This window comes from Callospermophilus lateralis, chromosome 1 (assembly GCF_048772815.1).
Source record: "Callospermophilus lateralis isolate mCalLat2 chromosome 1, mCalLat2.hap1, whole genome shotgun sequence".
NCBI lineage: Eukaryota > Metazoa > Chordata > Mammalia > Rodentia > Sciuridae > Callospermophilus > Callospermophilus lateralis.
Window position 1 is genome coordinate 175,150,094 of NC_135305.1, and position 26,602 is coordinate 175,176,695.

Genomic DNA, 26,602 nt, shown 5'->3' on the forward strand with positions numbered 1-26,602 from the left:
AGTTTCCCAGCTGCAGGCAGGGCTCTTCAACCATATGAACATCCTCAGGGAGCCCCAGCAGTTGAGGCCAGAGGGACTCTTCTAGGGACAGAACTATTCTCACCACTCACCATCTTTTCTTTATCCTAGCTGGGACTCTAAAAAATAAATTTCTCCAATGTCTATTACATGGACAAAATTTAGGCCCAGGTGAGTGCTAAGAAGAAATGTTCCTAAAAGATCCTTCCATAGCCTGTTCTCATTCTTCACTACAGACAAACTGGTTCTTAGCAGAGGTCTGAAAATCCACGTTGGAGAGCACAGTTGTCTGCTAATCCCAACTCCTGCCCACAAGAAGGAAAAAAATCTTAACATGACAGGGTTCGAGAATCTCAGATCTCGTTTAAGAGATTTCCAGAGTGATTAAGTATGACATCCTTTGCCTTCCACATACTGGCTTGAATGCTCCAATTAGTCTGGCGTTTCCATCTCCATTTTCTTAACACGGACACCTCAGTGTCTCTAGTAACAGTGTGATAGTCCCCCGATTGGCCTCCCTTCCTCCTGTCTCCACAAACCATCCCAGCACTGCCACAAACAACAGCCACCAACTCATATGCATATCTTCATTCTCCTGCCTCTTGTGATAACTCCTTGTTGCCCTCAAGATAAAGTCCCCGGATGGCAGGGATCATGTATTGGTCTACTATTATATTCCCAGCATCTGCAGTGCCGAGAGCAAGGCTGACCTCTGAGGAGGCAGAAAACAAGAGGGGCAGGACGATGACAGATCCCTTCTCATTACAACCTCTGATAAATCTCTCCCTTGTCCTAGCTCGCCCTAGAGAAGGCTCTCTCTCTCCTTTGCATACATACTTCACTGCTGAAAGGGAAGAGTCATAGAACATGGTGGCCAAACGTTCAGGAAGAAACAGTCCAATCCATCCCCCAAATATCTTCTTTAAGGCCAATCTTGGCTAATATTTTTTCCAGTGTGGCTATAAATGGAAGGGTAGAGTAATAGCTTACTAAAACTGAGTGTTAAAATATACACTGTCAGACACCAAATCATGTTTTTAAAACATAATCTACTTTTATTTTTTCTCTGTTCTGTTTATCATTTGACACTAATTTAATTGTTATATAATCTTTTAAAATGGGTCAAATTGGAAAAATCTACCAAAGAAGTACATGCAAGAATCAAATAGTTACTCCTTTAAATACATAATGGTGAGAAAAAAATTATAGCATAAAATGTATTATTTTATAACATAAAAATAGCACCATATTTCACTTTTCCATTATTTACTTTCATGGCTATTGATTTTATGTTTGCCTTCTCAGATCTTAAAAATTTAAACTTTGCTTTCCTATGGAGAATCACAGAACTACACACTTGTTAAAATTCTTGTAGCTTTCACTTTCAGCTTTCCAAGCAATTCTATTTAAGAGGAGGTTCATGTTTTGTAGAAAAATATACTTTCTATAATACAAATTTCCATGTAAGAAAACTACTTTCTAAAACATATTTTATCATCTATTGCTCTTAAATAGTCAAACAGCCCAACAGTAAGGCAAAAATGATTTGCTAGACCACCTGTATTTGTAGTCCTATTTCCTCATTTCAATAAGTTAAATATCAAAATGTGTAGTTCTTTCTATTTCTGGGGAGTCAGCTTATCAGGAAGAAAAAGCATATAATTCTCAGCTATTTTAGGTAACTTTCTCTGATGCTCTTCATTTAAACATTCTCTGGAATAAATATGAATAACTAATTCTTAATTGCTCTCTTCTCACTCAGAGGTTATATATATATATATCATAGATATATATGAGATCAGATAACATATAGAAGTGCATTTTATAAAATGATTTATATGTTACTTTTATGATTTATATCATTACTTTTAGTAATTTATTTACTCTTTTCAGATTAAAGTTAATGCCTCATTCATAGAATATATGAACTCATGCCAGGCCTGGTGGTACACACCTATAATCCCAGTTCCTTGGAAAGTTAAGACAAGAGGATCACAAGTTCAAGACCAGCCTCAGCAATGTACAAGACCCTGTGTCAAAATACAAAATAAGAAAGAGCTGAGAATGTAGCTCAGTCAGGGAGCACCCCTGGGCTCAATCCCCAGTACTGCAAAAAATTTTAAAAGAATAGATGTGAAATTATTATGAACTTGTGTTCAATATTTTATCCACCACAAGTTTCTGCTTAAATTGATTTTTACTTTATCCCCCTTGTAGGGTAACTGTAATATCCAGCATTCTCCAAGGTCAATGACTAGTCCTTGAGGGCCAAATTCAGTTGATGTTAGAGAGCTTGCTGGAGAGGGGCCGAAAGGTGGACAAGTAAAGGATATCTAAAATGTGCCTCCACAAAAGAACTCCCAGGGTCACAGATTGGAAGAGTTAATATTGTTGAAATAGCCAAACTACCCAAAGGGATCCATAGATTCAAACAATCCCCATCAAAATATCAAAGATGCTCTAAACAAAACTAGAAAAAAAACCATCCTAAAATTCATGTGGCACACCAGAGACCCTGGACAGCCAAAGCAATCTCAAACATAAAGAACAAAGGTGGAGTCTTCACTGTAACTGATTTTAAAACCCTGCAGAGCCATACTAACCAAAAAAGCATGATATTTGCATAAAAACAGACCAAAGAACAGTGGCAAAGAACAGAGAACCCCAAAATAACCCTCGCTTCTACAGTCCCCCCCATTTTTGACAAAGGAGGTGTTATGGTTTAGATATGAGGTGTCCCCAAAGCTCATGTGTGAGACAATGCAAGATTGATCAGAGGTGAAATGATTGGGCCTGATAGGGGTTAACTGGGTGGTAACTGTAGGCAGGAGGGGTGCGGCTGGAAGAGGTGGGTTCTTGGGATGTGCCTTTGGGGTCTATCTTCTCCTTGCTGGAAGAAGAGATGTCTCTCCCTCCCACTCTCTTTCCTTGCTCCCCCCCTCTCTCCTTCCTGGGGGTCATGTTCTGAGCCACTTTCCTCCACCACACTCTTCTGTCTTGATGTCCTGCCTTACCTCAAGCCCTGAGGAATGGAGTCAGCCATCTGTGGACTGAGACATCTGAAACCATGAGACCTAAATAAACTTTTCCTCCTCTAAATTATTCCTGCTGGGTCGTTTCGGTCACAGCAGTGAAAAGACTGGCTAACGGAGGTGCCAAAAACATACATTAGGAAAGGACAACCTCTTCAACAAATGGGGCTGGGAAAACTGCGTATCAATGTGCAGGCTGAAATTTGACCCCTGTCTCTCACCCTGTTCAAAACTCAATTCAAAATGGATCTGAACATTAAGACCCAATACTTGGAAACTACCAGAGGAAAACACAAAGGAAAAACTTCAATAATTTTCTGGTTAAGACTTCAAATGCACAAAATAGGACCATAATTCAAAAGCAAATAAGGAAATAAACAAGAAAACAGAAAGTAGAACCACCATTTGACCCAGTCATCCAACTCCAGGGTATATACCCAAAGGACTTAAAATGATTGGTTATGAGAGCCTTAGCCTATCAGTGCATTAATCCCCTGATGTGACACAGGCACATCAGTGTTTATAGCTGGTCAATTCACAGTAGCTAAACTATGGAACCAACTCAGGTGCTCTTCAACAGATGAATGGCAAAAGACAATATGGGTACATATACACAATGGAGTATTACTCAGCCATAAAGAAGAATGATTTTATGACATTTGCCAGCAAATAGATGGATTGGAAACTATCATGCTAAGGGAAATAAGCCAGTCCCAAAGAACTAAAGGTCAAATGTTCTCTCTGATATGTGGAAGTTAACCCAAAAAAATGGGGTGGGGTAGTTGAAGGGAAGAATAGAAGTGTAGAAGATTAGACGATGGGGAATGGAGGAGGGACAGGAAAAGGAAAACAGTGGAATGAATCTGACGTAATTTTCCCATGTACATGTAAGAAAAACAATGAATCCCACCAACGTGTACATTCTGGGATTCTAACTAGAGTAAGATATATTCCATGCTTGTATAATTATACTAAAATGGATTCTGCTGTCATGGATAACTAAAAAGAACCAATAAGTTTTAAAAAAATAAAACAAAAGGCAAAAAATGGCAAATGGGATTACATCAGACTAAAAAAAAACTTCTGCACAGCAAAGGAAACCACAGAGGGAAAAGAGAATCGACAGAATGGGAGAAAACATTGGCCAGGTATTTGTTTGAGAGTTAATATACAGAACATGTAAAGAACTCAAAAAAACTTACCAAAAAGACAATCCAATTAAAAATAGATAAAGGACCTGAACAGACACTTGTCTAAAGAAGTATAAATGGCCAATAAATATAGGAAAAATGCTCAGTAACACTAGCCATCAGGAAAATGCAAATCAAAACTATAATGCAAGGGGCTGGGCCTGTGGCTCAGTGGTAGAGTGCTCACCTAGCATGTGTGAGACCCTGGGTTCAATCCTCAGCACCACATATAAATAAATAAATAAATAAATAAATAAAATTAAAAAGATACAATGCGATATCATTTCACCCTAGCTAGAATGGCTACACACACACAAAACACACACACACACACACACACACACACCAGATGCTAGTGAGGATGTGGAGAAAAAGGAACCATTATTCGTTTCATGGTGAGAACATAATGAGTTTGGCCACTATGGAAAACAGTATGGAGGTTCCTCAAAAAAACTAAAACTAGACCTACCATATATGATTCAGCTGTTCCACTCCTGGTTATATATCCAAAGGAAATTAAGTCAGCATACAAAAGAAACATCAGCATATCCATGTTTACTGCAGTGCTATTCACAATAGCTAAGATAAAATCAGCCTAGGGTTCCCATCAACATGGAAATGAATAAAGAGCAGGGCACTGTGGCGCACACCTGTAATACCACCAGCTCAGGGAGGCTGAGGCAGGATGATTGTGAGGCCAGCCTCAGTAGCTTAGCAAGGCCCCAAGCAACTAAGTGAGACCCTGTCTCTGAATAAAATACAAAAAGAGATAGGGTTGTGGCTCAGTGGTTAAGTGCTCCTGGATCAATCCCTAGATAAAAAAAAAAAAAAAGAGAGAGAAAGAAAGAAAGAAAGTAGGGTGGGTTGAGGGGTACACCATAGAATATTACTCAACCATAAAGAAGACTCATTTGCAGGAAAATGGATGGAACTGAGTTCCATATAAGTTAAATACGCCAGACACAAGAAAGACAAGTATCACACCCTCATTCTCATGTGTGAAAACTAAAAAAGAAAAACAACAAATAAATAAATAAATACTTAACTTTTGGGGGAGAGAGGAGTGCCTCCACAGAAGTGGGAGCACCAGAAAGCCAGAGTTTCTTGGTGAAGCAATAGAAACAATTTCCAAGTGACATGTTTGTCGGGGCTCTCTAAAGGAACAGGACAATACAATGTGTATATAATCATTCTAACCAATAAAATGGGCATATAATGATGATTACAAGGGATTTATTAGGCTGACTCACTGTCAGAGTCTGGACAGTCCCACATGGCCATCTGAGGTTGGAGAGCCAGAGGAACCAGGAGCTGCTCAGTCCAACAAGATGGAAGCCACAAAACTAGAGGGAACCATGATGCAGCCCCAAGTTTGAGGCTGACGGCCTGGAGGCACCCTGGAAGGTCGCTGGTGCAAGTCCACGTTCAAGGTCTTAAGAACGTGTACTCTGAGGTCCTCAAATGAGGGAAGCAGCAAAAAGCACACACCCTCCAGAGGCGTCCAGCCTGCGCATTGCTGGAGCTCCCCAGCTTAGCGTCTCTGGACCCACAGCCTATTGGGCGCGCTGACCCCATTTAGGGCGGGTCTTTTTCCCTTTCTGTTTGCTCACCCACCTACCCCGACCAATTGTTCCTGGAACTATTGCTCACCAACCCAGAAGGGTGCTTTATCAGTTTTCCAGCATCTCTCAGTCCAGTGGAGCACAACCAAGACTGGCCATCACTGCAGCGTGGTGGCTCGTCCCCTAATCCCAGCTTCTCGGGAGGCTGAAGCAGGAGGATCCCGAGTTCAAAGCCAGCCTCAGCAACTTAGCAAGGCCCTAAGCAACTCAGCGAGACCCTTTCACTAAATAAAATATTAAAAAGAGATGGGGATGTGGCTCAGTGGTTAAGTGCCCTGGATTCAATCTCTAGTATTGATACCACTAAATAAATAAATGAGGATTGGCCATCACAAACAAGTTTGCTGTCTACATCATGCCTTCTCTCCCTGGAAGGTGAAGAACTTCTCGGAAAATTCCAGATTCCCTTATCAAAGCAAGGGACCCACCGGCCCACCAAGTGCCAACACTAATATACAAAACCTCCATGAAAGAAATTTCAGGGGTGGGGGTGTTTGAGACTTGAAGTTTCTCTGGGTGGCTTTACTGCGGTTCACCCTGGTGGGGTGCCCGTCTGGCTGTATTCTAATCTATTCCACTTCGCACACATTTTCAGCGATATCTATTTTTCATCATTTGGGTGATCAGTAATGTATTTTCTTCACTATTCAGATATGTTTTCATTCAGTAACAGCAGCTGTTAAAGAGTATACTGCACATCCCAAGGATAATGGAATGCCTCATGCTTTTAATGAGAAAGATAATTATGTAATTTTCATCATAATAGTTATTTTTTATTTCCCAGTTACTTCCCATAATTTTCGTTATCACCGCCTGCAAATTATAAATGAAGATCTTATTTTTGAGCCAAAAGCTTGCCAGTAAAATTGACAGATTTTCAATAACAATCTACATTAGGAGCCATAAAAACATCATTATTCTATTCACTTTCTGGTCTCTCTGTAGCAGTTCCCCCAAATAATAAATGATGTGAGTGAAGGTTAACAGTAAAGCAGTGTCATCGAATAAATCCCTAGGCTAGTTTGCTGGCTATATTCGTGTCCATCAAATTGATTTTTTTTCTCCCTTTCTGCTTTAGTACTTTTCTTCCTTCAGTTCCCCCTAAGCTGCACTTAGAAACTAGAGGACAAATGAGGCTATGCAGAACCAATGACGCTTATATTCTATTTTTTAAACATTAAAGATTTTCTGTACGTGTCCTGTCCAAAGTATTCTATATGTGTTACAATGTAAGGCTTGCCTTCAATTAGGTTCTATGCAATTTAGAGTAGATCAATTGCTACCCGGCACAGGTAATGGCAGAGACATCATTATCATCAACAAAATAGAAGTAGCTAAGATTTCCTGGACATTTACAGGAACAGTGACTGTGCCAAGCCCTTTCCCATGAAGTATTTCATATCTGGTCCTCATAAAGACCCTGAGAGGTAGTTTCCACATGAGGAAGCTGAAGTTTTAAAGGATTATGTGGCTTGTCCAGGGACAACAGCTGCTTAGTTAAGAAGGCAGAACTTGAACCCACATTGTATGACTCCACAAAGAACCACTTCCTGTCAGTAACCTGCTGTGCTGTATAAACATGGGTCAGATCTTACAAAAGTGATAGCCTGTCCTCAAGAAGCATCCAAAGACAAAACTGACCGTTCCTCATGTATGTTCACATGAAAATAGTGAATCGCTTAACCCTAGTGAAAAATGGATTGTTTTGTGATTAGTTAAGATGAAAGTTGTTGATTGTTTTTTGAGTGTTTTTCATTTCAGAAAGTACTTCTGAAACAGAAAAAAGACGTTCTTGTCCTCCCCAATTGTGACTTTATTCCTTTGATGGAGGTAATAAATTGGAATGTAGGTAATAAACCAGCCTGATCGATTTTTCTAGAACACCACTTCACTTGACTTCAGCCAATAGTGGGCTGGCAAAAACAGAACCAGACAAATCTTCAGGAAGCATCCCAGTCTGTGTTCTCCCTAGTTTCTTTGCCACCAGTTTCTCTTAGGTAGAGCCTGTCATCCTACACATCCAAAGAGTTGCTTATTTTCAATCTTTTAATTTTTCTGAAGCAATAAAACCAGAGCACAAAAAGAAGCTTGGAAACTTGAAGCACTAATGAACGGGAAGTCCCCGGCCACTCAGCAAAATATACTGCCTAAAACAGTGCTCTGTAAAATACAAGGGAATGAGAAAGTCAGTAGGAGACCAAAGTTTGGAGAGAGAACAAGGACCTTGCTCTTACACACTGTCTGCATTAAGGGGCCCTGGGTTTGCGCAGTTCCCAGAAATCACGTGGATTGTTTCAGGAGACACTTTTTATAACTGCTTACTGCAGATGACAAAGCACAAGTCCAGCGTGTCCTTTGTGTCTCGAAGCACCCCGATAAGAAACTGTTGTTGCATCTTACAGCTGAGGAGATTGACTCAGAGTGAAAGCTTCTTGGAGTAGGCAAAGGAACTTCATCTTGGGCGGGAGGATAAAGGCACAAAGGATTGCTTCCCAGTCTCTTAAAGAGGTGTAGTCTTGGTGCCAAAACTCCAACTCAGAGAATTTTATCTCTAACACTCCACATGATCACTTCAATCTATTGCCCACATTTGCAAATATGACCATTTTAGTTTAATAGCTTATAAAATTATTGAAGGCATAAGGCAGACTTGCCTCATTTCAAAGTGAAATTGCAACAGAAATGGAGCGTTCTCCCGGAGACGTCTTTTTAAAGCTCATGCTCATAGGTTGTGATCATCAGCATCCTCTTCACTTGGGATTAGCAACTAAGGATCTGTGGAAACGCATTTCCTGAAGAACACTGTGTACTTGCTAACTCCACAGAGGAGTCTTACATTCGTCCAGGTGACTTTTTTTTAAACTACTTTATGAGATTGTTTTTACACAGGACTGACTTCATCCTTTTAAAGTGTGCAATTCAGTTTTTGGTATATTGACAAAATCCTGCAACCGCTACCACTACCTAATTTCAGATAATTTTTTTTATCACCCCAAAAGAAACCCAGTACCCAGTAGCAGTCATTCCCATTGCTCCTCCCCCAAAACTCCTGGCAACCACTAATCTTTGTCCTCATAGATCTGCTTATTCTTGACGTTCCATATCATCACAATCATAACAAAACATGGTTTTATGTGTCTGGCTACATTCTACACATGTTCTCAAGATCCATGCATACCATAGCACTCCATTCTTTTTTATGCCTGAATCCATTGGGTGGATATGCCATATTTTTTGATTCGTTTATCAGTTGATGGGTATTTGGATTGCTTCTACTTTTTAGCTGTTCTAAATGATGCTGCCATGAACATGCATGGGCAAGCTTTCACGTGGACATATGTTTTCAGTACTCTTGGATATATACCTCTGAGTGGAATTGCCAAGTCATATGGAACGCTACGTTTAATTTTTGAGGAACTGCCAAACGTTTTCCAAAGTGGCTGCACCATTTCACATTCCTGCCAGCACTGTCTAAGGGTTCCAATTTCTCAATGTCCTAGCCTACACATCTTCTTATCTGTCTTTTGTATTTAAGCCATCTCAGTGGGCATGAAGTGGTCTCTCCTGCGATTTCAATTTGCATTTCTCTAAGGACTAATGCAATGATGTTGACCATCATTTCATGTATTTATTGGCCATTTGTTTATCTCTTTTGGAGAAATGCCTGTTCAAACTGTTTGCCTACTTTTTAATTGGATTGTCTTTTTTATTGTTCGGTTGTGAGAGTTCTTAATTTAGTTTGGATAAAAAATTCCTTAACAGATATACGATTTGCAAATATTTTCTCCCGTTCTGTGGTTGTCCTTTCCCTTCTTTATGGTGTCTGCCTTTTAAAGCACAAAACCGTTTAATTTTGATGAAGTCAAGGCTATTATTTTCCTCCGTTGCTGTTAGGAATAAAGAGGTGCGACAAGAAGTCAAACACTTGCGGAGAGCGGAGAGGCAAGACAACCTTTTTGTCCCCTGGATTTTTTCTGGGAGAAGCGAGCGCCACCTGAACCTGGCTAGCAAGAGCACCCTGGCAGCTCCGCCCTTCACTCTGATTGGAGGAGTTGTGAGTCACAGTCATGCGATTGGCTGATTTTAGAATTAGTGCAGGCGAAAGGGAAGGGCTACTACAGTTGGATCCAGTTAAGGCTCAATGTTCTGAAATTGGATCACCAGACTTTCTGTGTCTCACCTTCTATGTTTGGTATTATGTCTACACAGCCATCCACTGATCCAAGGTTACAAAGATTTACTCCTAGAAGTTTTCTTCTAAGAATTTTATCATTCTAACTCTTAAATTTGGTTCTATGATCCATATTGAGTTAATTTTCTGTGTACGATGTTAGGTAGAAGTTGACCTACTTTTTTTTTTTTTTTTTTTTTTTGGCATGGACATACAGTTGTCCCAGCTCTATTTTTTGATAAAACTATTCTTTCTCCCTTGAACTGATCATTTATGTAAGCGTCCTGTGGATTTTTTTGTTTTGCTTTCTCGCCTCCTATTTCTGTTCCCCTGATCTAAATATCGTCCCACCACCACCAGCAGCACCATACTCTCTTGATTACTATAGCTCTACAATAAGCTTTCAAGTCAGGAAGTGTGGATTCAACTTCACTCTCCATTTTTCTCATTGTGTTTTGTATATTGGCTCAATTTCTGCAGAAAAGGCAGCTGGGATCTTGGTAGGAATTTGCTGTGAATTGCATTCAGGAATTTTTGAGTGACATCCCACTGGAAATCTGTGCTATTACAAAGTGCCAGTATGAAGGAACTTTGTGACAAAGGAAAAGTAAAGGTTCTTACAGAGGGAAGTACAGGAGAACTGGCTCTATCATGATATGGAAGAGTACTAGTAATTCTTAAGGAATGCTTACTGAAATTGACTTGCTAACTGTTCAGTAAACTTCTTTCTTGCAACATCTTACTCATATTTTAATAGATTTCTCTATTATTAAGTTCAAATAATTTTTAATTAAGAAAGAAGTACAGCCCTCTGGGTTATGTTGCAACCATGTAGATAGCTAGTAATTAAACTCTTCCACACATATAACTTCATTCAAACAATTATGAATGAATCATTTTAAAGCTGAAAATTGCATTAGGTGCATCTTTAAACAAATAAAAAAGAATTACATAACAGGTTTTATAACTCCAGAAAATGTTGGAACTTATTAAAGAATAGTTATTTTCATGAGAAAGACAAAATAAGCTCCAATTACAAATTTGGGTATTCTCTTTGGGATGGGGGGGGGGTACATGACTTTTTATAGGAGAGGAGTTGTATAACTTGCGTTCGCGCGCGCGCGCGCGCGCGCGCGCGTGTGTGTGTGTGTGTGTGTGTGTGTGTGTGTGTAGGTGGGTATACTGGGGATTGAACCCAGGGGAACACTGAACTACCTCCCCAGCCCTTTTTATTTTATATATATATATATTTGAGAGAGAGAGAGAGAGAGAGAGAGAGAGAGAGAGAGAGAGAGAGAGAGAGAGAGAGAGAGAGAGAGAATTTTTTTAATATTTATTTTTCAGTTTCGGTAGACACAACATCTTTATTTTATTTTCATGTGGTGCCGAGGATCGAACCCAGCGCCCCGCACATGCCAGGCGAGCGCGTTACCTCTTGAGCCACATCCCCAGCCCCCTTATTTTATATTTTGAGACAGGATTTCACCAAGTTGCTTAGGGTCTAAGTTGCTAACGCTGGCCTCAAATTGTGATCTTCCTGCCTCAGCCTCTAAAATCACTAGGATTACAGCCCTGCGCCACTGTACCCAGCTTTGTATAATTTTTTACTTTAATCTTTACATCTTTCTTTTTGAATATCAAAACTGAATTATAGGAGGATAGTTAAAAGATAGTTTAAGCCATGGTACAATCTGAGCAAATTGTCAAGCCATTTTGGATAACGCAAAAGGATTATTTTCACTGCCTCCCTGATGTACTTGAACCTAATATCAGAATAGGGAATATCTATCATCATATTTTTTAAAAAGTAATAAAATCTATGCAATTTATGCCATACAAACTTAAAGGAAAATGAATTTGTAAATTATTTTAACATTATAAAGCACTGTGTCACTGTATAAAGTTCCACATTTTCTAGGATATATAATACTCTTTGTTCAAAGGGAAGCCAACTGTCTCGCTTTAAATTTGTCACTCAGGTATGGCCTTTGCAGCTGTTTTTCCAACAATGCACCATTGTTTAAAGAATGACTTGCTTCAGCTACAGTATTGCACTGATTGAAAACACCTGTTTCAAGGTCAAGTTACCCTGTTTATCAGCAGATGTTCCTCCCCTGGCCTAACTGTAGGGATTCCTTTAGGGGGTGACTCCCCCTCCTTTGGCACTTTCCAACACAGATGCCCCACTGGCCTTGGCTGCCCTGGGCCATCTGATAAGCAGTCTTCCTCAAACAGGGCCCTCTGCCAAGACCATCTACATCCCCATCCTTCCAAACTGAGATGTCCAGGGCAGCCATGGTGCAGTACAAGCTGGAGTCAGACCAACCTGGATTAAGTCCTGGCTTTGTTCTTCTTACCTGTATGACCTCGGACAGGTTTATTAACCTCAGTTACACTTCTCCTTCACACTTGGAAAAAAACATACTTATTCTATATTGTTGGGGGTTTTTTTAAATATTTTTGAGTTGTAGATGGATAAGATACCCCTATTTTATCTTATTTTTTTTTAATGTGGTGCTGAGGATGGAACGCAGTGCCCCACAGGTGCTAGGTGAGTGCTCCACCACAGAGCCCCAGCCTCAGCCCTATGCTAAACCCCTATACTGCTAAGTGAGATAGTGCATGTAGAACTCCTAGCCCACAATCGGACAAGGTATTTTCTTCTACATTTCTACTAAGTGGTTAGAAATGTAAACCAGTATTCCTGGCATCCTAAAAGCAAATGAGACCTCCACAATTTCTTAAAATTCCAGAAATTAATTATAAGTGCTATTCAATAAATGGCAGCTATATGGGCTATATGGTTATCTGCTTCCTGCTCTGTATAGTTGAACAAATTGCTAACAAAGAGTGCATTAATGTGTCCCAACTTCTGGGTGCTGGTGCTTTCTCAAGGACACCCCAAAGATAGGGAGATATTTAGAAACAGGAATGATATCTCGAGTCACTCACCAGAGCCACACTTTGTGCTTCTCTCTTGTCCACAGAGCCAAATTGTAGATGAATAGCTTCATGGTTGACAGATTGAATTGAATTGAGGCAGAACTAGTAGCACTCATAACCCTTAGTGCTAATCAGGGCAAGAATGTTTCATTATTTAATTGGACACTTCTACCAATTAATAGCTTTTGGAAAACAGTCTGATACTTGATGTTTGGTCAAAACCATACTCTTTCCTTATCCCTGAAAAGACAAGGTCATTATTTCAGTTTTTTCTGTCAATGTGCTATGAATGATTATTGCTGAAACTACAAAATTTGGTGACGAAATAACATTTGTGCTGCCATTAAAAGTATTTGAATTAGGCCTAGGAATTTTTCAGCCCTTCGTTTTCTTTTTTAGCAGTTTTCAGTCAAAATTCATGCTGTGGTTACAAAGTGGCTTGTTTCCTTTACTTTCTTTGCATTCAATGTTTAATTTAGTGGTGGACAAAAGCCAAATGGTCTAAAATAGAAGTTATGTTACAATAATTAAAATACAAAATTTGGGTGATGATACAGAATTGCTAGGCTGGAGTATTTCCTAAACACTGAGGTTTAGAGCCCTTCATCTGATGTTAATGATTTGGGGTTCCTTCCGTGTGCCTAGCCTTCTATAGGGTGCCTCATACTCTATCTCCAGTCTCCATGTCCATCCCCTCAACATAGGCTTTATTATTCCTTCTGATGGACAAGGAAACCGTCTTTGCCTTGCTCACAGCTAAGTAGCAGAGCAATATCAAACCCAGGAGTTGGGGACATGAAAGCCAATACATATCCATCACAATGAACTGCTCCCTCCCATTAGAGACCACTGAAAAAATTCCATGATCATGTGGCCACTTATGTTCTATGGCTACTTTAAGCTTTTCAAGTATTTCCATGTGCAAAAGCCCACAAGAGGTGGATCAATCTGTCATTATAATATTTCAATCAAACTGTTCTACATTCTAAAACTTACTGAAGTTATCACACACCCCCTCCAGAAACTCCTGTTTCTTACCTTTATTTTCATTTCTGTCAATAATCTCAAGGATTGGTTTCCTCCTAGAGTTTTGTTTTTTGTTTTTATTTTTGTTTGCACCAGAGATTGAACCCAGGGGCACTTAACCACTAAGCCACATCACCAGCTCTTTTGATTTTTTTATTTTGACGCAGGGTCTCACTAAGATGCTCAGGTCCTCGCTAGATTACTGGGGCTGGCTTTGAACTTACAATTCCCCTGCCTCAGCCTTGCAAGCCACTGTGATTCCTCCAAGTTCTTTCAATATTTTAATCTACATTTATTGAATGGCCACTATTCTGGCCTGTGTCCAAGTGCCTGAAGAATGGCTTACCATTGAATGCGATAGGAGACCTGTTCAACTTGATCCTACTAGATTCCTTCTAGTGTATAATTAATAAACTCAGGACATACCTGGAACTCAGAAGACAGATGTCAGAAAATTAAAACTTGTTTTTCAGCTCACTTTACAGTTAATAAGAAGAGCGTGGCTCTATTTGTCAGAGACTTCTTTCTAAAAATTAGTGAGCTCTCAAGGCAAAATGTATGGAAGCATATTTCTATTTAGGTCATGGATTAGAATGGTATTCTATCAAATGTAGCGCATCAACATAATGATGTTTTAAAAACTCTCTTCATGCCCACTGTCTTAGTCAGGTTTTTTGCCACTGAGACTAAAATATCTGACCAGAACAATCTTAGGGGAGGAAAAGTTTACTAGAGGGCTCACAGTTTCAGAGGTCTCTGTCCACAGACAGCAGGCTCCATTCCTCAGGGCTGGAGGGGAGGCAGACATCATGGAGGAAGAGTGTGGTGGAGGGAAGCAGCTCACCTGGTGATCAGGAAGCAGAGAGAGACTCCACTCTCCAGAGACAAAGAGAGACCCCAAAGCCACGCCCCCAATGCCCCCTCCTCCAGCCACACCCACCTGCCCCCAGTCATCACTCAGTTAATCCCAACAGGGATTAAGTCACTGATTAGATTTAGGTATAACCCCATCATTTCTCCTCTGAACCTTCTTGCATTGTCTTACACGTGAGCTTTTGGAGGATACCTCACATCCAAACATAACACCCACCCACCCCCCAAAAAGAGGCACATTCATGAGATTGAAAGTTGCTCGTATCCTTATGAGGAACTTTGCCACTGAAAAATTGTCTAGCTGAGATTCCTAAGGGATTGGTTGTGTAGATATGTATGGACTGACTCAAAAGGTTGTCAAGCGAATCCAGGTCACATGCTGAAAGGCTTTTAACTGACATTTGGCAAGGTCAAGTCTGGCGTGCTCAGGTCCAAGTGATCCTCATTGACCTAAAGCACCATCCAGTTTCTTGTCACTTGGTTCTTCAAATGGCCTCACTCCTCATGGGTGCTATCTAACTTGACACCTTGCCTTAAATTTGGCAAAGGTTTTCAGGTTGTACAGTGCCTAGGTCTTTAATTACAGTTTTTGCAAGGTAAATACACATGCTGAAAGCTACCAGAGATGTCGAAGGTGAATAAGCTGTGCACACAAGTGTGGGTCACTTAGAGCTCTCCTTTGTAGCTGCTGTCTCTTCTCATTCTATTGTTATTGGGCCTGGTCCCAGATAGATCAGGACAGCCTCCTGTGGGGAATACAGAGCTCAGGAATTAGAAATAAGTTTTCAGTTGGTGAAGAGATGCCCTGGAACACTAATTTACCATCAGCAATTATTTAAAATGTCAATGTAGAGATTAAACACGGTTTGTAAATAGCAATAGGAAGGAGATTAATCCTTATATTAAAATGGCAATTAAAGATTAAAGTTAGCTTTGAAAAATGAACTATCATACTTTTCTTGCTTTTCTAAATACAACTATGAGACTCTTATTTTTTTTTTAATTGGTGAGAATGGGTTTCATGGTGGCATATTCATACACGCACATGACATAATTTCATCAGTTTCATTCTGCAGTGTCTCCCCTTATTCCTCCTCCCACCCCCTTCTTCTACACTGGTCTCTTTCTTTTCTTGTCTCTCTCTCTCTTTTTTTTTTTTTTTTTGGTACCAGGGATTGAACCCAGGGACACTTAACCACTGAGCCACATCCCCAGCCCCTTTTTTACATTTTATTTTGAGACAGAATCTTGCTGAGTTGCTTAGGGCCTCACTAAGTTGCTGAGGCTGGCTTTGAACTTGCCATCCTCCTGCCCCAGCCTCCCAAGCCACTGGGATTACAGACGTGTGCCTCTGTGCCCGGCCTCCCTTTATTTTCAGTGGATCCTATTTTTCCTTTTAGTCTCTAGCTTTCTCACATGAGAGAAAACATGGGGCACTTGTCTTTCTGAGTCTGGCTTACTTCACTTAATCATAAATAAAAAATTGAAACATCACTGATGCTGTCTCCCAGCTGCATTTACAAAATGCTTTTTTCCCCACTAGGACTGCCCGGAGTAAGTTTCCAGTGATTAATGAGTAATCACTTCTTGCTGCTTTGTCATTGATGATCACAGAGATGCACACATATCTTAAGCTCTTATGTTGATGAATTTCACAAACTGAACCAACCAGCCACAGAACCATCGCCTGGTCAAGAAGTAACCCACCGTCAAAATAAGCCAATCCCCATAAAACAAAGGCCCATGTCCTCTCTGACATGCAGATGCTAACACACAATAAGGGGGTCGGGAGAATAGAAATTCCCTGGATGAGACAAAGGAGAATGAAGGGGGGGATGGGAACAGGAAAGACAGTGGAGTGAATGGGACAGAACTTTCCTGTGTTCCTATATGAACACACGACCAGGGAAACTCCACATCAGGTCCAACCACAAGACTGGGAAGTCCTACTCCACGTATGTGTGATGTGTCAAAATACACTCTGGTGTCACGTATAACTAAAAAGAACAAATGGAAAAAAAAAAAAAAAAACCCGGTGTCACTGCCCCTTGCTGTCACTCTCCCCTCACAACTATCCCTACAATGACTTTTACCACCATGACTCTCTTGTGTCTGGCGTCGCTCACTTGGCATTTTGTGGGTGAGACTCGATGAGTTGCTCCTTTCATCGCTGCAAATTGTTCCACTGTGTGAATATAACTTCATCTCTTTATACCTCTTACTGGGCATATGGGTGGTTTTCATTTGGGAGCCATTAAGAATATGTCTTTGGGGAGAACATTAAACACTTTTTATTAGAGCATTACAGTTATACATAGTAGATGGGTTCCTTTGGACAAAATCATACAGACCTGGAATTTGATTTAATCCCTGTTCCCCCCCCACACACACACACTTACCCTCCCTTCCCCTCTTCTCTGTCCTCTATTCTCCTCATCTTCTTTTATTTTTGATTGTTACCTTCTATATAACCATAAGGTGAAATTCCCTGTGGTTCACTTATGAATGCATGTAACATGATTTTGTTACATTCCATATCTCTCCTCTCTCCTGTCCCTCCTCTCTCCCTCTCAGTTTCCTTCTACTCCACTGGTCTTCATATATATTTATGATATCCTATCCCCCCGACCACCTTCTTTCTCTTATTTTGCTCTAGATTCCATAAGAATGTTAAACTTTTAATCAGACTTGGACGGAAAAGAGGAAGCTATTTGGTCTTACAAGACTTGGATTACATTGTAAATATCTTAATCCTTTTTGTTTTAGATTTTATTTCATTTCTAAAGGAGTAATGGGTATGTTTTAGTCAGCTTTTTCGATACTGTGACCAAAAGACCTGAACAATTGCAGGGGAGAAAAAGTTCATTTGAGGGATCACAGTTTCCGAGGTCTCAGTCCACAGACAGCAGGCTCCATCCCTCAGGGCTCGAGGGGAGGCAGGACATCATGGAGGGAGAGTGTGGTGGAGGGAAGCAGCTCACAGGGTGATCAGGAAGCAGAGAGAGACTCCACTCTCCAGAGACAAAGAGAGACCCCAAAGCCACACCCCCAATGCCCCCTCCTCCAGCCACACCCACCTGCCTCCAGCCACCACCCAGTTCATCCCATCAGGGGTCCATTCACTGGTTGGGTTAAGGCTCTCACCCCGGCATTTCTTCTCTGAACCTTCTTGCATCATCTCACATGTGAGCTTTTGGGGGACACCTCACATCCAAACCACCACAGGGTTTTACTTTCTAAAGTCTATGTGATGATTTTTCTAGGATGTAAGCTCCATACTCCTGGCTTTCCCCACATTTTCCCACCTAATGGTTAAAATATGCTGCCAAATCACCCTTCTGATCTTTCAAGGCCCAGCTTAGAGGCCCTCTCCACAAAACCTTAGCAGGGTGACGTCACTCTTTTCTGAAATGCCAGACCAGTTTGCACATCTCCCTTCTCTTATGTTGTCATGTGCATTATATTCTCAGAGTCACCACCTCCTTTGTAGTAAATAATACTTTTTAAAGTTACAATCATCCAACTTAATGCAAAGACAGGGTTGCTGGATAGCCCTTGCACTCAGAGTTTTTGCAGCATGATACCAGAGACATGATACCCTGTGCCATGGGAGTCAGACATCGTTATAAGAAAACTTGATTCTGAGAGTCTCAGAGATTTTATAAACTGCAAATGGGAACAGCATCACAATTTTCTCCCAATTCTGTTTCCCTCCCATCTGTAAAGAATAGGATGAAGTTCTTGATCTGATCTGATCTTGTGACCACTTTAGCCTTTTGTCTATCACCCATAGATCAGCAGAAATGGGTCTTACCCAAGGCTCACAAAATTCTCAGGGCCGATGTTGGATCAGCTCAGCTCTCCTGTCTTCAAATTGAGAACAGAAGTCGCATCAAGTTGACACTTGTTTTTGTTTGCTGTGTTTTATTTTTTTGCTGGAATTACAAGTTTTCCTTCTAAACATGACCATGACTGTGTGTGACTATTGAAGCTGCTCTTCAACATATGCTGGTCATTTCTTCATTGCTCCCATTTGCCCTACTAGTTATGAGGACCATGAAAGCGACCGCGGTGTCTTAATTGTGTCTGAAATTTCACTGGCGTAGACTCCTAAAAACGTCTGAAGGTCAATGAAAGTGAACAACTTGATACTTAGCAAGGGCCTGCCTGGAGTCAGAGCATGGCTGAATCATATGGCCTTCAGCCCGCTGCCTCGTTCCCCAAGCAAATCTGATTGATAACATCTCCCTTCTTTCCTGCAAGGATATTTGGAGACAAAATTGAGTTATGCATAATGTGTTGAGCCTTTCAAAGTTGGAATTGCATGAGGCACTCTGCCTCTCAGGAGTGGCGTGATTTAGTTAGATGACATCTTGTGCTGGCGTCCACTATAATGTGAAGGCTTTACTGCAAGCCTCCTTTTAAAATAATAATAATAATAATAAATGATTTGGGCTTTCTGTGATTTTGAAATGGCTTAAGAGATTGCAAATTAAAAATGTCTTGGAGAACTAATTGCCCATCTCTGCCACCAGTGGTTCTTTTCGTGACCCTGGAGGAAGTTGCTTTCTTCTCTCTGCTCAATTTGAGCTGCCTCTTCCACAGGGTTGTCAAAATATATTTCACTGTTGTATGAAATAAAACCATGGAAATCTAGAGCTCCAAGCATACTTAGCATGAACAGTGCCTGGCAATGGAAGAATAAGTTAGTGACGCTCATTTCCACCACTCCAGCCAGCTGTTCACCCACCCCTGCTTCACTCCCCCCAGAGGTGGAGAACGTCCTTCTGAAGGCCACCTATTTCATTGTCAGCAAACTTAGTTACTACCAATGCCACTTTGACTTCTGTGAGGCTTCCCGTAATTCTGCCGAACAGTCAGTCATTCCTGTTCTACGTTCCATTAGTCATACTTCTGTTGTGGTATGGATTAGAGTCTACCAGAATTCCTGTTCTACAATCTCTTACGTCTCCCCTTCTAGACCGTGAGCTCCATGAGGACAGGAGTGTGTCTTGTCTTCTTGTGTTTCCAGCTCCCAGCAGGATACAGAATAGACAGAAGATTGGCAAAAGGGAGACAGAGAAAATGAGAGGAAAGAATAAGATAACAGAGAGGACTTGTATTGATTGCCTACTCAATGGTCTCTGAAGAGGGATGTTTTCACCCCAGAATTTGTATAGCAAAGAGAAGAAAATTGTGAAACTATCTCCATTTTTTTGAATCTCAAGCATTTTAATTTCCATTCATTTTGTGGGTTTTATAGTATACATATTATTTTAGTGTAGTTGAACATGAGTATAATTTATAAGTAGACACAGTTAGAAGGTACATGTATTAGTCAGCTTTCCATTACTGTAACACATACCTGAGATAATCAGCTTATAAAGAAGAAAGGTTTGTTTCAGCTGACAGCTTTGGAGATTTTAACCCAAACAAGGATTGGTCCTATTGGGCTCGTGGTGAGACAACATGGTGGCAGCATATGGCAAAACCATTCATCTCATGGCAGGGAAGTGGAAGAGAGAAGAAGAGGAAGAGCCAAGGTGTCCCATCACCACCTTCAAGGACACACCCCAGTAACTTAGACCCTCACACTGGACCCTACGTTTTTAAAGATTCTATCATCTCCCAATAATGCCATGGGTTGGGGACCAGGCCTTTCATACACAGGTCTTTGGAAAGCACTTAAGATTCAAACTATAGCATTTTCTGATAAAGCTTCAAATCACTAATTTGGATGCCCCTAGTATAGCTGTTTGCCAGTCCCTATACTAAGCATCTGGTATATATTATTTGATTTATTCCACCAAAAATCCTGTGAAGGATACTAAGGCCTTCCTTTTACAGGTGAAGAATGAGGCACAGAGAGGTTAAGTCATTTCCTGATCACATACAGCTGGGAAATGGTAGAACTAGGGCCCAGATTCACATCTGTCTGACGCAGACACCGCCACATCCTCTTTTGTGAGTGTGTCCTAGGACATGGTGTTGTTTTTCCTACTCAGTTCCAGCTTGTCAATTAAATAAGCCAATTAAATGGATGAGTCAGTCAAACCAAGTACATATTAAAGATTTCTTCTTACCAAAAAAAAAAATTGTCAGAATTAAAATAAATGCCATTTTCCATTGTGAAAGCACACATTGGCAACGGCAGGCCAGACAGCACCCCTCCAGGATGCATTAGTGCTCACTTCTGTTTCCTGACAGAAAAACCGAAGTGAAGGACCAGGGTCACTAGTTCAGTCAAGCAGGTGGGACTCTGCTATCACTACGTTTTAAATAGAGATACTGTTCATGTACCATAGGATCCACCATTTTAAAGTAGGCAGTCCCGGAATTTCTAGTACATTCTCTGCCCACCACCATGGCCTGTTTTCAGAGCATTCCATCACCCCTAAGAAGCCAGGTGCGCCTCAGCGGCACTTCCCACTGCCCTGTTCCCCTGGGCTCCACTCCTCCACTTCTGGTCTCTGTGCTTTTCATGTAAATAGGATCCCATACGGTGCAGCCTCTTGCACTTGGCTTCTTGCACTTAGCACAGTGTTTTCAAGGTTCTTCCGGGTGGTGGCTCTATCCACCCTTCACTCCTCTTTATGGCTGCGTTCCATTATATGGATAAACAAAACCCCACTCCTCGGTTGATGGACACTTGGTGGTTTTCCGCTTCTACTGGGGGTAGTAGTGCCGTGGTTTCTATGTGAACACGTATCCTACCTTCTTCTGCCAGGTGCCTCAGAGTGTGCTGCTGGGTGACTCAGTGTTTAGCATTTTGAGAAACTTTTTACCAAAGCAGCTACACCACCCCCAGTGCCCACCCAGCCAGGTGTGAGGGTTCCAGCTTCTCCGCATGCTTGTCCATACTTATTATCATTTTAAAATTTATTTTTAAATTTGGGTGTTTTTGTTTTGGTTTTCGGTACTAGGGATTGAACTCGAGGGTATTCAATTCCTGAGCCCCATCCCAAGCCAATTTTTTATTTTTTTATTTTGAGACAGGGTCTCGCTAAGTTGCTTAGGGTCTTGCCAAGTTGCTGAGGCTGGACTTGAACCCGTGATCCTCCTGTCTCACCCTCCTGAGCCACTGGGATTACAGGCGAGCCCAGTCTATAGATACTCATAACCATCCCTGTGGATGTGGAAGGTGCTTCATTGTGGTTGTGAGTTGTATTTCTCTAATGATAATGATATTGAGCGTTTTCCTATGTGTGTAATTGTCCCCTCAAATGCTTCTTTTGAATTTAAAATAGCTATTTCCTTCTTTTTTAGCATTATTTCATTGAAATATGAATTTTCACTGAAATAAAATGTGTGGTATTTGCTTCCTCCCCACAGAACCCTCTCAAAGCATATTAAATACTCATGAATCCTCCTAAACATCGCCTGAGCTCTCACGTGCCACACTGCTGGAGCCAAAACCAGCTGAGTTTCCATTGGCAATTTTCCAGGGGAAAAAAAAAAATCTCCACATTATTAGATAACAAGCTTTTAAAAACCTCAAATTATGATGATGGTAATGCTTTATTTAAAAGCATTTATGCCATAGGAACTCCAAAATTTGTTTTTGAAATTATAATTTTTACATCCCTATGAGGCAAAGAAGATAGTAGCTATCTCAAAAAGGATCCTCCAAGAAAGTAAATGTAGAGACTGGAATGTCTGAAACTTCTAGTATGTCTTAGGAAAAATCTGTTGGAGTACAAGCACTATTTTCATTTTTTTTTTTTTTTTTTTTTGGTACTGGGGATTGGACCCAAGGACTCTTAACCACTGAGCCACATTCCTAGCCCTTATTTATTTATTTATTTATTTATTTATAATTTTGAGACAGGGCCTTGCTAAGTTCCTGAGGCTGGCTTTGAACTTGCAATCCTCCTGCCTCAGCCTCCCGAGCTGCTGGGATCACAGGCGGGCGCCACCGTGCCCAGCTCAAAATTGCTTTTAAGTTGTATACTAGTCCTGGATATAAAGCACACTGCTCATCTATGATGCTGATGTTTCATCATGTTACAATTGACGTATAATGAGGTATACTTCACATACCATAGGATTCCCCAGTCCAAGAGTTTCTAGTACATTCTCTGCCCATCACCACCATGACCTATTTTCAGAACATTTTCATCACCCCTAAAAGAAGCCATGTGCCCTTCAGCAGTACTTCCCACTGCCCTGGTCTGGACCAGAAAAAGGAAATAAAAAGGTCTGAAGTTTTCATAGACCAGTCTCTGTCCTGTACATACCGGCCTCTAAGGATGAGCAGCGTTGCCCTTCACGTGAACAGCACGGGCTGCCCCAGCGCTGGTGTCCACTGGGGCTCTGAGACCTCCAGGTTTCAGAGCGTACGTCTTCCTGTCTTGCATTCAGATTACCCAGTGGCCTCTAACAAGAGTGGTCATCCTCACTTTTACTGAAATCTGAATATATCTCGTTTTAATGGTAAACAGTGTTGAAATTCATCCATTCCCTTCTGAACTGGGCTTTCTTTCAAACATGATTTTTATTTTTCTTGAAAAAAAAAAAACAGCTTTGAAATATTGTTTATTCAGTGAATCCACAGTACGGGTGGAGCGCCTCCTGGGCAGCAGACTGCGACATACCCAGGGAGGTGCCCTTACAGCCTTGGTGCCTACTCCTGGGGACACTGGGCAGGATCAGACCCCGGGGAGCCCACACCGCAGAGCCAGCCCCATCTGCCACGGTCAGGAAGGGTTCCCCAGGGAAGAGACACAAGGTCTGGGACCTGAAGAATGCCTCGCAGCGTCCAGTCGTGGGGCAGAGGGCTGGCACGGACACAGGAACTGAGGTAGGCACGGTCCTGATGGCTTTGAGGACCTCAGGGAAGGACAGTGTGACAGGCACACTAGAAGCAGAAGGACAGGAGGCGGCAGGTGGAGAAGGAACCTCATTAAACAGAGGTCGAGGTCTGGCCTCTGCCAGGGGGCCTCTGCAGGGGCCACATCTGTGGACTAGGTTTGTTGGCAGCCCATGGAGATAGGAGGGGCCGGGTGACCTTTGCACCATGCCATCGTTTTCCTCTTTCCCCGTCAGGAGTACAACTGGAGAAACTACCAGCCCAGCCAGATGAGTGAGTCGGAGCTGCAGATGCTGGCCAGCCTACGGCGGCAGCAGAAGGAGGAGCTGGAGGACCCCGGGGACCCGCACGGCCTGAGCGCCTCCCAGGTTGACAACTGTAACGTCAGCATAAGCACCAGCAGCGATGACACTACCACCTGGAACTCCTGCCTGCCACCCGTGAGTCCTGCGCCACATTCTTACCCCTGTTGGGGATGGAAATAGAGCCAAAATGAGAACTGTCCCCCGAGAAATATTCAGAGCCCGTCCTGAAATAGTGCTTTAGGGCTGGGGGCAGAAAGCAGCAGGTGCCACTGTCTTTTCTCAGATTGTCTCATTTACCCTCAGAAACTGTGTACATAGGAACCGATTGTCTTAGTCAGTTTTGTGCTGCTATAACAGAATACACGAGATCAGGTAATTTATAAAACAACAGAGATCCATTTCTTTACAATTCCAGAGTCTGTGGAGTCCATGGTCAAGGGACTTCATCTTCCAGTGCCTTCTTTCTGCTTCCTTCTGTGAGGGAAGGCAGCAGGGCAAGAGACCAGGAGGAAGAGGAAGGAGACAGAATTAGCCCTTTTATTAGGTACCCACTCCCATGGTAACTGACCCCTCCACGTAATGGGATGAATCCATTCACCAAGGCTGGGCCTGATCACCTCAGTATCTCACCTCTCAACACTGAGTCTCTAACACATGGCCTTGGGGGACATGTTCAAATCCTAGCCATGATGGATTAAACCACACACTGAGAAAAAATAATCATTTTGCTGTAGACTCTGGGCATTCTGTTGTATCCTTGCTCCTAGCACAAGTCCTAGAGCACAGAAAGGCTCAATGTTTGTTAAATATTTTAAAAATGAATGAGAAAAAGGGAAAAGACTGCAGGGATACTAAGTGTGGCTCAGATCCCAGTGCAGAAGAGAAGCTTCTGTGTTAGTCCTGGAGGTTGACTGGCTCCTCCCTGTGACTGAGGGTCCTGGTAGCCCCTGGGTGTCTCAAAGGCTTACCTCCCCATGAGTCTCCTGCAGTGTGGGCCTCCCCCTCCCTGTGGCCCAGCACAGGAGTGGAAACAGGTCTTAATCTTTCCAGTTTACAGGTAAACAAACTGAACCCTGCGCCCAGATTTCTATACCTGGTCAGTGGTGCATCCCATAGCAGAGCCTCAGACTTTAAATCAGTCCATTCTCTACAGTACTGTCCTCGAATCTTATGGCTTAGTTGGAAAAACAAAGTATAAACATCAATATCATAGTCCAATGTGGCACAAGAGATGTCATAGGCAGAATAAAATCTGCCATTCTCAAAAGTATCTAGAGCTCTTTTAAGACCTCCATAAACTCAAAGGACATTTGCACACAAAGCCACATTCAGTCTAGCAGGAGCAGTGGTGCATGCCTGTAATCCCAGCAACCTGGGAGGCTGAGGCAGGAGGGTTGCAAGTTCAAGGCCAGCCTCAGCAACTTAGTGAGACCCTATCTCAAAATTTAAACAACACAAACATTGTTTTAAAGACTTGTAGGTTAGTGGTAAAGCATTCCTGAGTTCTATCCCAGTACCAAAAATAAAAAATAAAAAAGCCACTTTCAATATCATAACATATTAAAATATACTTTCACTTATAAATATAACCTTTTTTACTATAGTTTTTGAAAGGAAATATTAAATCCTTGATGTTTTGATTCATGTATATACATATTTAAACATTAAAGGATAGTTGACAGTAGATGTTATGTTTTAAGTATTTACCAAATAATTATTAGTTCTGCAAATATTTTTTGTATTATTTAAAGCCAGTTTTTTCTGGATCTCCAACATCTTTGTAGATTTGCAAAAACCCCAGGGACCCTGACACCTAATGCTCCCGAAATCAATGAAACTTTCTGAGAGCTGTGCTAGTGATTGAACCTAGGGCCTTAGGGTATTGCATGCCCAGCAAATGCTGTACCACTGAGCTACAGATTCAGCCTGTGTGTGTGTGTGTGTGTGTGTGTGTGTGTGTGTGCGCGCGCGTGTGTATGTGTGTGCGCGCGCGCGCGTGTGTGTGTGTGTGTGTGTGTGTGTGTATGAGAGAGAGAGAGAGAGAGGGAGAGAGAGAGAGACTCACTAAGTTACTGAGGCTGGACCCAAACTTGCAGCCCTCCTGCCTGAGACTGCCAAGAGGCTAGGATCACAGCTGCTCACCACTGTGCCTGGCTAACACTGAGACTCTGGCAAGCTGATTCCAGCCTACTGACATACAGCTCTCCTAACCACTATGACCCAGTGACTTCTTAATACATGAGTTAATTGTCGAATGAGTGCTGTGGAAATCTATTGGAAGGTGAGACTTCTGTGCTGTCGAGAGAACTTGCAAGTCTTTATGAAGGAGGAATTCAAATCAGCTCCAAGGGGATATCAAGGGAAAAAAACATGATCACAATTTTTAATTGGTGGTTCTCATGGCTACCTTTCCCGCCCTCCAGAATTCTCCTGCCTCCACTGTGTTTTCATTAAACACAGATATCAAGCTCATATAGAGCCTCAAGCAACCTTGGTGCCAAGAGTATCCACCCACCCAGAAAAACACCCCTGTCCTAGTTCCTCTGATTACTGAATGTCCTTGTAGCCAGAGCTAAGATACTGGGAGTCAGCTGCAGACTTCTGCTGGTGAAA

General features: G+C 41.8%; 1 protein-coding gene across 3 annotated transcripts in view; it reads left to right on the forward strand.

Moving 5' to 3' along the window:
* The window catches only part of Cfap20dc (CFAP20 domain containing), a 133,944-nt gene that overhangs the window by 52,673 nt on the left and 54,669 nt on the right, over nucleotides 1-26,602 (forward strand). For all 3 annotated transcript variants that reach the window (XM_076867961.1, XM_076867970.1, XM_076867980.1), the window contains one exon: nucleotides 23,921-24,124. In XM_076867961.1, coding sequence (XP_076724076.1) covers nucleotides 23,921-24,124 — 204 coding nt within the window. The remainder of the gene's footprint in view (nucleotides 1-23,920; nucleotides 24,125-26,602) is intronic.